Source organism: Rhinoderma darwinii, chromosome 3 (genome assembly GCF_050947455.1).
Source record: "Rhinoderma darwinii isolate aRhiDar2 chromosome 3, aRhiDar2.hap1, whole genome shotgun sequence".
Taxonomy (NCBI): Eukaryota; Metazoa; Chordata; class Amphibia; order Anura; family Rhinodermatidae; genus Rhinoderma; species Rhinoderma darwinii.
This window is the reverse complement of record NC_134689.1, coordinates 245,718,276-245,730,472: the sequence shown is the minus strand read 5'-3', so window position 1 is coordinate 245,730,472 and position 12,197 is coordinate 245,718,276. Positions and strand designations below refer to the sequence as shown.

General features: G+C 41.2%; 1 protein-coding gene across 2 annotated transcripts in view; it reads left to right on the top strand.

The window, feature by feature from the left end:
• The window catches only part of SCAPER (S-phase cyclin A associated protein in the ER), a 217,718-nt gene that overhangs the window by 138,818 nt on the left and 66,703 nt on the right, over positions 1-12,197 (top strand). For both annotated transcript variants that reach the window (XM_075857645.1, XM_075857644.1), the window contains exon 23: positions 6,114-6,229. In XM_075857645.1, the coding sequence (XP_075713760.1) occupies positions 6,114-6,229 (116 nt within the window). The remainder of the gene's footprint in view (positions 1-6,113; positions 6,230-12,197) is intronic.

The window sequence follows — 12,197 nt, the reverse complement described above, 5'->3', positions numbered from 1 at the left end:
TATGCAACGTTCTAAAATACTTTATCACTGTTTCTAAGATCTCTGCTTGCTGGCAATTCAGTCCTTGTTTACAGTCACAAGCTGAAAGTTTGTCCCGATCATGTCCAACTGACATAGGTTCATGGCTTTGATACACGGTAACAAACCCGGTAACTAATCCTGCATCTGTGTAAATTGAACATGTTCAGGACATGACTGTAAACAAGAATGTTTTAATTAACTGACCGCAAATATATAAAGACTCGCGTGTCAAACATGCACACCTCCGAATATATTTGGCACATCTTTGGCTGTCTGAAATGTAAATCTATGCCTGCTATAAGCAGGCGTACATTTGCGCCATAACTTTCGGATAGTAGCGAGAAAAGTCGCAAATTTTAGCGCAACTATGTTGTGCAACAAATTTTGCAACTTTTTTGTTGCTATATTCCCTCCCAATTTTGATTATATTCTGTTATTCGGCTGTCTACCAGATTAGATCATGATCTTACACATGCACTATTTGCGTTCATCAGACATTTCTCCTCTAAAAGTCTAAAAAATCTTTTAGAATCATGTAAATCTCATATTTCCTCTAGGCGCACTTTTTTTTCTACTATTTTATTAGCCTTCTTTTTTGGAATATTATTTACAGAATAATATTTCACCAGAATATGACACACAGTGGCTCAGTGGTTAGCACTATTGCCTTGTAGTGCTGGGGTACCCGTGTTTGCGTGGGTTTCCTCTGGGTACTCTGGTTTCCGCCCACACCCCAAAAACATACATTGGGAATTTAGATTGTGAGCCCCAATGGGGACAGTAAGTAAGAACCTCTATACAGCGCTATATAAGTAACAGAAATAAATAAATGATGATGCAGAAGACGAGCTTACATAGTAATCACTGAAAATGATCATCCTGTTTTACATAATCTTAGGAGAGAAATACAAATAACCATCTAGTGTGTTTCACAACATTTTATTTTATATTTACTCAGGTCTTTAATTTTATTTTTCCCAGTTTTGTCCACAAGGGGTAGACATTTGTATAGAAGTGCTATTTAGATTTGTAGGAATAACGATCGTCTTTGATTGAACACTTACTCTATGTGCTTGTATGGGCAACGTATCCCATTAAAAAATACCAGTTAACAACTGACGCTCCAGTGGGAAAACTGTCTTTAATGAAACATGACACTGGGTCAGTGAGAAGAAATATTGGAAAGCGGCGCATAGTGGTCCATCAATCAGGTGTAGTGATAGAGAGAATTCTGCAGTATTTACAGATAAAAGAATAATCCAGATTAAAACTTCATTAAACAGACAAAATGACATATATATTCAGTGATGTTTTGTAAACTTGATATAACGTGGATCTTACAATAGAATTTGTAAAGAAAACACATGCTCTTCGGCCTCATGCATACTTCCATCACCGTTTTCACGGCCGTTTTTCACGGATCTGTGTGTCCGTGATTGTATCAGTGTGGTTCCCGTGTGTACTCCGTGTACACTTCCGTGTTTCCGTTTCTGAGAGGAAACTAATTCCCATTTACACTATGCACTCGATATCAGTGCGGGCACAGTGTTTCATTGTGAGTAGCGGTACACAGCATGGACAGCGACAGGGTCCTGAAACATTAGAAATGTATATTGTGAGCGCCGCGCATGGTACTCACTGTCCAGCGGTAGTCACTGTCCAGGGTGCTGAAAGAGTTATTGCCGATCAGTGCAGCCCCTTCTCTCTATCCAGCACTGATCATAACTCTTTCAGCACCCTGGACAGTCAATACCGCTGGACAGTGAGTACCATGCTCGGCGCTCACAATATTGATTTCTAATGTCTCCATCAAAAACCTGCAACAAAAACAAGTTTATACTTACCCAGGATTCCCTGCTTCTTCCTCCAGTCCGGACTCCTGGGATAACATTTCATACCATGTGACCGCTGCAGCCAATCACAGGCTGCAGCGGTCACATGGACTGCTGCGTCATTCAGGGAGGTCGGATTGAATGTGAAAAGAGGGACGCATTACCAAGACAACGGCCGGGATATGTGTGAAAACTTATTTTTCTTTCTATCGCTGCATTCCGCTGCGGAAACTCTGCCCGAAAGAGCTGCCCCTTCTCTCTATCCAGCACTGATCGCCAGCCTCTTCTCTCTATCCAGCACTGATAGAGAGAAGAGGCTGCCGATCAGAGCTGGAAAGAGAGAAGAGTCTGGCGATCAGTGCTGGATAGAGAGAAGGGGCTGCCCCTTCTCCCTATCCAGCACTGATCAGCAGCCTCTTCTCTATCAGGTCTGGATAGAGAGAAGGGGCTGCCGATTAGTGCAGTGCAATATCTCTCTACGTGTATTTCTGCTCGCCCGACCATTGCTAGGCAACGGCTCCATCACACATGGAAATTAAAACGGCTAGCACGCTGATGGAAAAAACGGAAGTGGGCATGAGGCCTTATGGTGTATTTTGATCAAGATAAGATAAATATTTATTTGTAATTCCATCATGTTCTTCCACATGAATGCAGTGGAACTAAAGTTTATTGTAGTTTAATCTAAAGAGGAGGTGCATATAACTGTCCTGTTTTGTGTTGTGATGTTGCCTTTCTTTAAGTTACATAGTTAGTACGGTTGAAAAAAGACACATGTCCATCAAGTACAACCAAGGGATGGGAAAGGGAAGGGAAAAGTTGTTATTTATTAAGTCTAGGGTGGCTCTCACTTTTGTTTGCCAGTGGTAAAATCGATGCATTACCGTGACACAACCTATGTACTTTACTGTGGAAGACAGTTGCGGGCAACCTTCCTGCCATTGCTTTTACCTCAGATGTAACAATTGTTTTCTTTATTTATTTGATCTGGTTTTGAAAAAAAATATTAGTTCTCAATCTTTAGTCGTATAGTATCTGTTCTTATCAATGAGTAAAAGCCATTGTGCAGAATGAATCTTCTGAAGTTATTAGGTGGGGCTTAAAGGCGCATCCTTCCCCTTTAGATGACCAACAGCAACTAAATCAGAGCCATGGGCTGGTCTAGGTGCAGAAGTGACCTGGTGGGTGTCCGAAATAATTGAGATGGGATTCAACTGATTATTATTGTTGGTTGTTTTTTTTTGTTCTTGTTTTTTGGCACTTTGTATTAAATTTGCTATGTGTCTGTCACAATATTTCAGGGTCCGGCGCCCTAATGAGTTGTCCCTAATTATGACCTATGGGAGTGTGTGTGGCCCTTAGGTTACTTACCCCTGGACCTCCTTTCTGGAGAGCCAAACTAAACTTAGGACCCAAGGGGATGCTTGGGCTCGAGCTTAGGAAGACACCGGTTTACAGACTGGTTGCTCTAAGCTTCAGGTTAGGGGATTGCATTTGGATTCTTTAAGTCCAGGAGCTTTTTTAATAGACCAGCAGTGGCTGCATCTCAAGTTAGTTTTCCTTTCATCTCCTAACTGACCAGCCAATTCTCATATCTGTGTGCTTTGGAGGACATCAGATAGAGAGCAGCATTGATTCTAGTTGCTACTGAAGATGGCTGCTTTTTAGATCCTTTAAACCCATAATCTATAGTCAAGAACCCTAAATAGACATGAGGCGTATACACTGTATAAATGAGAAGTTCTATAATATTCTAATATATTTTGTGTTTCGATTCCCCACCATTTTCAAGATATTTGTCCTGCTCTCAGCTGAGCAGTTTAAACGATAATGTTCACTGACCGCAAACAAATATCTTGAAAATGGTGACTAACTGAAACACAAACTATATTAGAAAGGTTTAAAACTACAGTGATTGAAGGGTTTGTCCGTTACTGAACAACTGATGACCTATCCACCGGATAGGTCATCACTATATCATTGGGGTGGGTCTGACACCTGGACCCTGCACCGTTAAGCCACTCCGACACCTGGACCCTGCACCGTCAAGCCGCTCCAAGCATCGGATGTTATGGTCCATTATGCGATGTATGGAGCCAGAAGCAGTTGGCTCCGTACATATTGTAGCATAACAGCCGTGCTGCTGAACTGCAGCTCTGCACCTATTCACCGCTTCCGGCATGGACGTCCTGTGCTCGGAGGGTGTCGGACCCCCACAGATCATGTACTGATGATCTATCCAGTGGATAGGTCATCAGTTGTTCAGTAGTGGACAATCACATTAAGCTTTCTTTACATAAAACTGGAAAACCCCTTTAATTTACAGATTTTTGTTACGCCTTGTAAACTCTCCATATAATAAAAAGGTTTCTTTGGCTACTGAGGTGCAAACCCTCAAATATAAAATAAATGATGATATCAATATATACCTCTTCAATGGACCTTAGACTTGATAATGACTTCTCGATAAAGCCAATATTTTTATATTATGTCTTCCATTGATTATTCAACATGTTAAAGTGTACCTTTACTTTTGAAAAAACTTTTGACATGTCAGAAGTTTTGATCGGTGACGGTCCGAACACTGAGACCCCCCACCGATCCATAAAACAAAGCCGCAGAAGCGCTCAGATGAGTGATGTGCCACTTCGTTTCTGCTCGGCTTTCCTTTAGAAAGCCAAACGAGTGATGTACGGACTCAATACAAAGTCTCTGAGTCCGTACACTGCTCGTTCTGCTTTCCGAGGAAAGCTGAGCAGAAACTATGCTGTACAACGTTCACCTGAGCGCTTCTGCTGCTTTGTTTTAGCGATCATGTGGGTCTTGGTTCTCGGACCCCCACCGATCAAAACTTCTGACATGTCACTGACATGTCAAAAGTTTTTTGAAAGTATAGATACATTTTAAGTTTATTCATTCTCAGGAATGATATTCAACATTTGGCAGTTAGAAATATTTCTTAGGCTGCATTCAAACAGCTGTAATCCATTTATGAGTCATATATTCAGAGACAAAAACAGGATCAGATCCAGTCATGTAATCAGGAAAGCCATACTGAAGAAAAAAAAAGAACACAATAGGATCCAATCTTGTTTTGTTGGTATATAAGGATAAGGTTCCCGCACATGCGGATGTCTGAATGCAACAGAAGACTTTCTTGTTTTTTTCTTTACATTTAGCACCTACGCCAGGAATATCTCCCGACCTAATTGCTGAAAGTGTAGCCCAGACGTATACAATCGTATGCCATACAGTTGCATGAGCAGCCATAGACTCTTATTTAAAGATTTTTTAATAAACCGTATCGTGGGTGGTATTGATAAGCGTAGTTGAATGCATGAAGATCTAGCAAGAAAATCAGCAGCGCCGAGACAATGGCTTTCTAAGGCTATGTTCACACGGGGTATTTTGCCGAGTTTTTTGACGCGGAAACCGCATCGCAAAACTCGGCATAAACGGCCCGAGAACGCCTCCCATTGATTTCAATGGGAGGCGTCGGCGTCTTTTTCCCGCGAGCAGTAAAACTGCCTCGCGGGAAAAAGAAGCGACATGCCCTATCTTCGGGCGCTTCCGCCTCGGACCTCCCATTGACTTCAATGGGAGGCAGGAGAAAGCGTATATCTCGCTGTTTTATGCCCGCGGCGCTCAATGGCCGCGGGTGAAAAACGGCGCGATAATTGCCGTGAAAATCGGCGTGCAGGGAGAGGAATATCTGCCTCAAAGTTCCAAACGGAATTTTGAGGCAGATATTCCTCCCCCAAAATACTCCGTGTGAACATAGCCTTAGGGTGAACAAAAAAAACAGGACTATTGAAAAGAAGTGCTGTCATAAGGTCATATTACACGGCCCGATATGATCCGTGAAAATGAGCACCGATCCACAATGATCGACGCTCCTTTCACAAAGAGCAATGATTGGTTATGTATGGGGACGAGCGATCGTTACTATCTACACATGTCCAGCATTTTCGGCAGAACATCTCCCTGTATCGACAACGATAATATTTATTGCTGCATAAACGAGCGGATCAGCCGATAAACGAGCGTTTGCGCATTCTTCGGCTGATCATCGCCCTTATTACACATATGCATGCCCCTTTGCCCGATCATTGGCCCGTGTAAAAGGGCCTTTACTCCCTTTCTACATTTTTAATTCATCATCTGTCAGTGTTGCAACTTTTTTTTTTTTTCCTTGTTTTTTTAATTTTAATTTCCGTGTCTATTACTGGACTGAGTGTGCTTATTCTTCTCTCTCTAAAGAATGGTTCTGACCAGATATCGTTTCGGGCTGCTGGTGGGTTGTCAGTCGTTGAACAGATCCTGGAAATGGTGATACCTCTGAATAACTCCAGCACATCCTCTCGCATCCCTTTCAAGTAAGAGTCCATTGTTTTACTGCATGGGTAGGCCATAAGAGCATGTACATATTTTATAGTGTTAGACAAGAGCTAGATTGGATTTCTGCACATTTCCTACTCTAGAACCAGATTTAAACCCAAATATTCTGTAATGTTTTATTGGAGTACTGTAAACTGGTACTGATGAGGGCAGAAAGAAAAAACAGAAAGAATATTGGGGGAGTTTTATCAAAACTAATGAAATCAGGAAGTGGTTGCTCATAGCAACCAATAAAGTTGCAGCTTTCATTTTCCAAAGGGCCTCTGAAAAGGAGAGGTGGAATCTGATTGGTTGCTATGGGCAACTACTCCACTTTTTACTTTGCACTAGTTTCGATAAAACTCCCCCAATTTTCATTCTGGTTTTGGGACACTGTCATAACAATACATTGAAAACGTTTCTGTATTACTGAGATGATTTCCCCTAATAAGTTTGTATCAGACTCTGTTATTTCAATAGTTATATTCTCCAAATAGTAAGTTAGTTGTATGTTTTGTTTTTTCCATGAGTTGGTGTTGTCTATCAAGGCCACAATGTACAACTTTATTGATTAGTTATTAGAACATAGTGATTCAGGTTCTGTGTTACTAAAGTGCCAAAGTCACCAACCTTTTTTGAAAACCCAAAAAAGAAAGACCATCAAAGATGTGGCCGAACACAAATGGTGCCTCTATTGAAAAATGACAACCACTTACTAATAAGAACAAATCAACAACCAATACGAAAAAGTCAAAGTAACATTGTGGTATTGTAAAGTGTAGAGTGATAATGCTGCCATAGGAGCCTATTAACGGTGGTATGGGTCCTAGCTTGATGCCAACTGCCAGTCATATGGTTTTGACCTTCATGCTAAGTTTCAGTATTGCTATTATATTCCAGGTGTCGTTTATGCACAACAAGGCTATAGTAAAAACGTACACAGTATAACTTGGTATACTGGATCATAGTAGTCACTGTAAAAAAACAAGTACAATAAAAAAAAATCTGCTAGCCAGCAGAACTGTAAATACAGCTCTGGACTATAAAATGATGTTCTGTGGCAAACATACACTGGTTCTTGACAAACCACATGATAGACAATTGGTATTTACAGTAGAAGAGAAGTTCCTGAAATGTGTACTGCTTGAAAACAGTTCCTTTCTATTGTCACATATGTTTTCTTATATCATTACTTATTTATTAATATTCATATGCAGAGTCCTATAAAATATCTGTTGCATTGAACTCCACTACGTCCTCGATCACTCAGTCACCCGGTTTTTGTACTTATTGCTCTAGTCCCATCCCTATATGTTGGCAATTATTATACTATACATACCAGTTACATCAAGTTAAACCATTTGTTCTTTATTTATATGCACAAAATTGGCTAAAATTCATTGAATATTAATTGGGGACTTTAGGACCCTTTGGGTTTTATTGCAGATTTACTTTTGGCTCTTAGTTTTACTATTTTACATACGTTATCTAAAATATATATATTTTTATGATATTTACTCTTTTTACGTTTATTCATTTCAGCATATGTATCGCAGTGTATTTGGGGATGAAGGTGTTTATAATAAGATTATATACTGCATGCTAGTTGCTTGCGTCAGCAATTCTAAAAGTTCTTATGACAAAAGCCAAGAACAGGTGGTTCTTGATTCTTTTTGTAATAGGATTAATATATTGATGATGATGATGAGGCTTCCAATCTGCCCTCTGACAACATAATTCTATCTGGGCAGCCTGTGGTTGAGGTGTACAACTAATCCCCATATAAGGTTCCTAAAATAAGGTCATCATCTATCTTTTAGAGAGGACTAGTATTGATTCTTGTAAAATTAGAGAAATAAAAAGGCAATATGACAACAAAGTTATGTACATACTGAATTTCCACATTTTCTTTTATATTTATCTATTAAAGTTTTGAGAAACCAAAATGAATAGGTGCTAAGGACGTACCTTAATAGTCTTGGTATAACCGACAAATTAGGAATATGAAGTAGTTACACCAGTATATTAGTCTGGTATAAATTGTGGAAGGATTTTAATCCCTATTTAAAAAAATAAATAAATAAAAAATAGCAGATGGCATACAAAAATGTTTGTTTTACCCACCTCCGGATTAAATGACACATTTAGAATTCATGAAATAATGTGCTATGTTCTGTGTTGTATGACAGAAATAAAGAAAATGGTTGCTTTTAATACAGCTAAATAGGATTTTTATACTGTTTGACAATAGATGACAATTCAGTGACTATGGTATAGATAGCACATAACTAAATGCTTGATGATTCAGAAATCCGAGCGGTAGCTAAAGATTGGCTATCATGTTCCTTTTACGTTCAGAGATATTGGCATTTTGCAATGTAATAATGCTTGTCATTATTTTATCAGGTTCTCGGAAACTAACAATCTACTGTCATTTTGACAGCATGTCCAACCTACAACAAAGTGACATGGCAACTAATGGTAAGCTAATTCAGAAGTGACAACCAATAAGACCGCACTTCTTTTCATTTTTGCAAAAATGGTGACTGCAACTAACAAGAAAAATGTCAATATCTCTGAAAGTAAAACCAACGTACTCACCAAACTTTGCTCTAACTTCATGGCCCATATACGTTTTAGGTGCTAGTCCTCTGTAACAAACCGTTTTAGTAATAATAATTCTAGGCAGACTGACACTTTTTGAGAAAAACGACTCCTTAGAAAAAAAAAGCAAAACATTACCAATAACTGTAAATGTAAATAAGTAATGCAGACAGCTGACTATGCCTAGATCCGATCGCCTCCTGGACTCCAAGTAGTCACACCTGCAGTTTTCCCAGGTTTGATTTATGGGTGTACATGTCTGCTACACGATCACTGTGACTGTGATCTCTGGATTCTGTGTCTGGGACAGATGGTGAACTGGCTGCTGTGCCAGATGGACAGGAGGAGTCGGGCTCCTAGGTCATGCACCTCTCGGGAATACTTTATCCTAGTAGTTTCTTAACCTAATGCAGATAAAAAATGTGCAATACACTAATTATATTATTTAATTATAGCTCAGCTCATTATCATACAACTTGGATTCCACATCTTTAATTAAAAAAATTTTTAGGACATTTATATGATTTACATTTGTTTCAGAGAGAAGGTAAATGTGGTTCCTTACTTCTTTTGAACAGGTACACACAATTTCATTAAAAGGAGTAGGGCTGGGAAATTATGATCCTAATCAAAATCCCGATTAATTGAATATGTAACCTCGATTACGATTATTGAACGATTATGTAGGCCACACCCCTATTTGCATGCCATGCCTCCTATTTGCATGATATGCCATTGAATTATTATTTATCCCCTGAGCCTGCTGTATACTACTGTAAATAATATACGCCCTGACACTGCCCCCACACAGTATAATGCCCCATAGCTGTCCACACACATTATAATGCCCCTATAACTGCCTCCACACAGTATAATGCCCCTATAGCTGCCTCCACACAGTATAATGCCCCTATAGCTGCCTCCACACAGTATAATGCCCCTATTGTTGCCATCCACACAGTATAATGCCCCTATAACTGCCCTCCATACCGTGTAATGCCCCATTTTTGCCCCCACAGAGTATAATGCCCCCCAAATCTGCCATCACACAGTATAATGCCCCTAATAACTCCTCCACACCGAATAATGCCCCCATAACTACACTTCATACAGTATAATGCCTCCATAACTGCCCTCCATACAATATAATGCCCCCCATAACTGTCCTCCATACAATATAATGCCCCCCATAACTGCCCTCCCCACAGTATAATGCCCCATAACTGCCCTCCCCAAGTATAATGCCCCCATAGCTGCCTCTACATAGTATAATGCCCCGATAACTGACTTCCACGCAGTATAATGCCCCTATAGCTACCCCCACGCTGTATAATGCCCCCACAGCTGCCCCCAATAGTGCCTGATAAAAATAATAATATACAGTCTCACCTAACCCTGTTCCAATGACAAGTGGAGGAGATCCCTCTGGTCTGTGCAGCTCGGCACAGACAGGGGCGGTGACGTCACTGCCTCGCGTCCAGCGATACATAGTGAATGGTAGAGCGGGGATCTTACGGTCCCCTGCTCTACCATTGGTTTAAACTATATCCGCGTTCTGAAGATGCAGATACAGTTTAAACCGTGAGAAAATAATTGATAAAACAGACATTCGCAAGATGACGTCGATTAATAGCGCTGAATTCCGATTTAGATTATTTTTTTATTAATTGCCCAGCTCTAAAAAGGAGTCTTTCAGCAGTTTTGCGGCCATGAAACTTCTGATATCGCTATATAGGGGAAGGGTAGGACATTGTAATTATACCTTTTGTCTCGTTCATGCAAGTTTCATAACCGAAATCGTTGTTTAATTCCCCCACTGCCACGGTTGCAAGTACCACTGAGGCGGGCACTTAATGTGCTCCTTGGCTCTCCTCACTGCTTGCTGCAGCATCAACCCTCTGCTTTGAGTGACACCTCTAGCGGTCTCCTGATTGGCTGCTAGGGTCGTCACTCAGAGCAGAGAGTGGCACTTGCCGCCGTGGGGAAATTAAAGGGCTTGTCCAGTTTTTATTTATTTTTCTACTAATTTGTTGAATAGGAAATCATACAGTTTTCTAATGTAAAAGTATTAGAAATTCAGCTCCCATACATTTCTTATAGTGCGCGAGGCCCCTGTTACAGTAGAATGGTATAGCCCACAGATTAGTCCTGTGTAATGAATCAACATGCTAACTGAATATGACTAAACATAACATCATGTGACCACCACACGCACACACGATGTGTTGGGGCAACATGGGCTATGTGAATAGGACTAATGGTGGAATAATGCTAAACAATTTATTCACTGTGCCTGGATACAGGCTGCATATGAATATTGACTCTATATGAATATCTACTCTAGATGATTTATAACATAACTGTCTGTCTCTAGGGGATGTTGTCATGTTGTTAATAGAGTTCAATTAAAGAAAAACACACACAACAGAAGAGACAGGGAGAAGAATGTAAGAGCTGCTCCTACACAGACACTGACAGACATGATGAGTTATTGCTGTAGGTAGAAATACTTTATCATTTCTGCTCCTCAATAACCTATTATTCACCTGTTATATACCTAGACTGTGTTACCTGAATGGCAGGAGTCACATGATGTGGGTCACATGACTGTCCATTCAGTTATCCTCTCCCCTATATCACGCTGTTTAGGCTATGTTCACATCCGTTTAGCTCATGACGTATTAATTTAACACAGGGGTCTCAAACACTCGGGCCACATGCGGCCCCTGAGGCTGTCATTTGTGGCCCACAGGACACAGAGCGCTAGTATAGGCTTTGCTCTGGGACTCCTGGGAAGCCTCTAATATCACTGTCCATACATCGACAGTGATGTCTGGGGCTTCCCCAGAGCCAGAGTCCCGGGCAGAGCGCTAGTATAGGCTTTGCTCTGGGACTCTGTGGAATCCCCTGACATCGCTGTCCATATATGAAGCTGTCAGGGACTTCCCCAGAGCCGGAGTCCCCGGCAGAGCGCTAGTATAGGCTCTGCTCCGGGACTCTGTGGAATTTCCTGACATCGCTGGTGTTCCAGAGCAGAGCACTAGTATGGGCTCTTCCCCCGGAGCACTCTGCCTGGGACTCCGGCTCTGGGGTTGCCCTGATATCACTGTCCATATTTGGACAGTGATGTCAGGAGCAGAGCTGGAGTCCCAGAAAGAGCGCTACTAGCGCTCTGCCCGGGACTCCAGCTCTGGGGTTGCCCCTGGCATCTCTGTCCATATAAGGACAGTGATGTCAGGAGCAGAGCTGGAATCCCAGGCAGAGTGCTAGAAGCGACTCTGTTCTGGGAATCCAGCTCTGGGCAAGCCCTTGACATCATTTTCCATATATGGACACTGATGTCAGTGGCTTCCCCGGAGTACC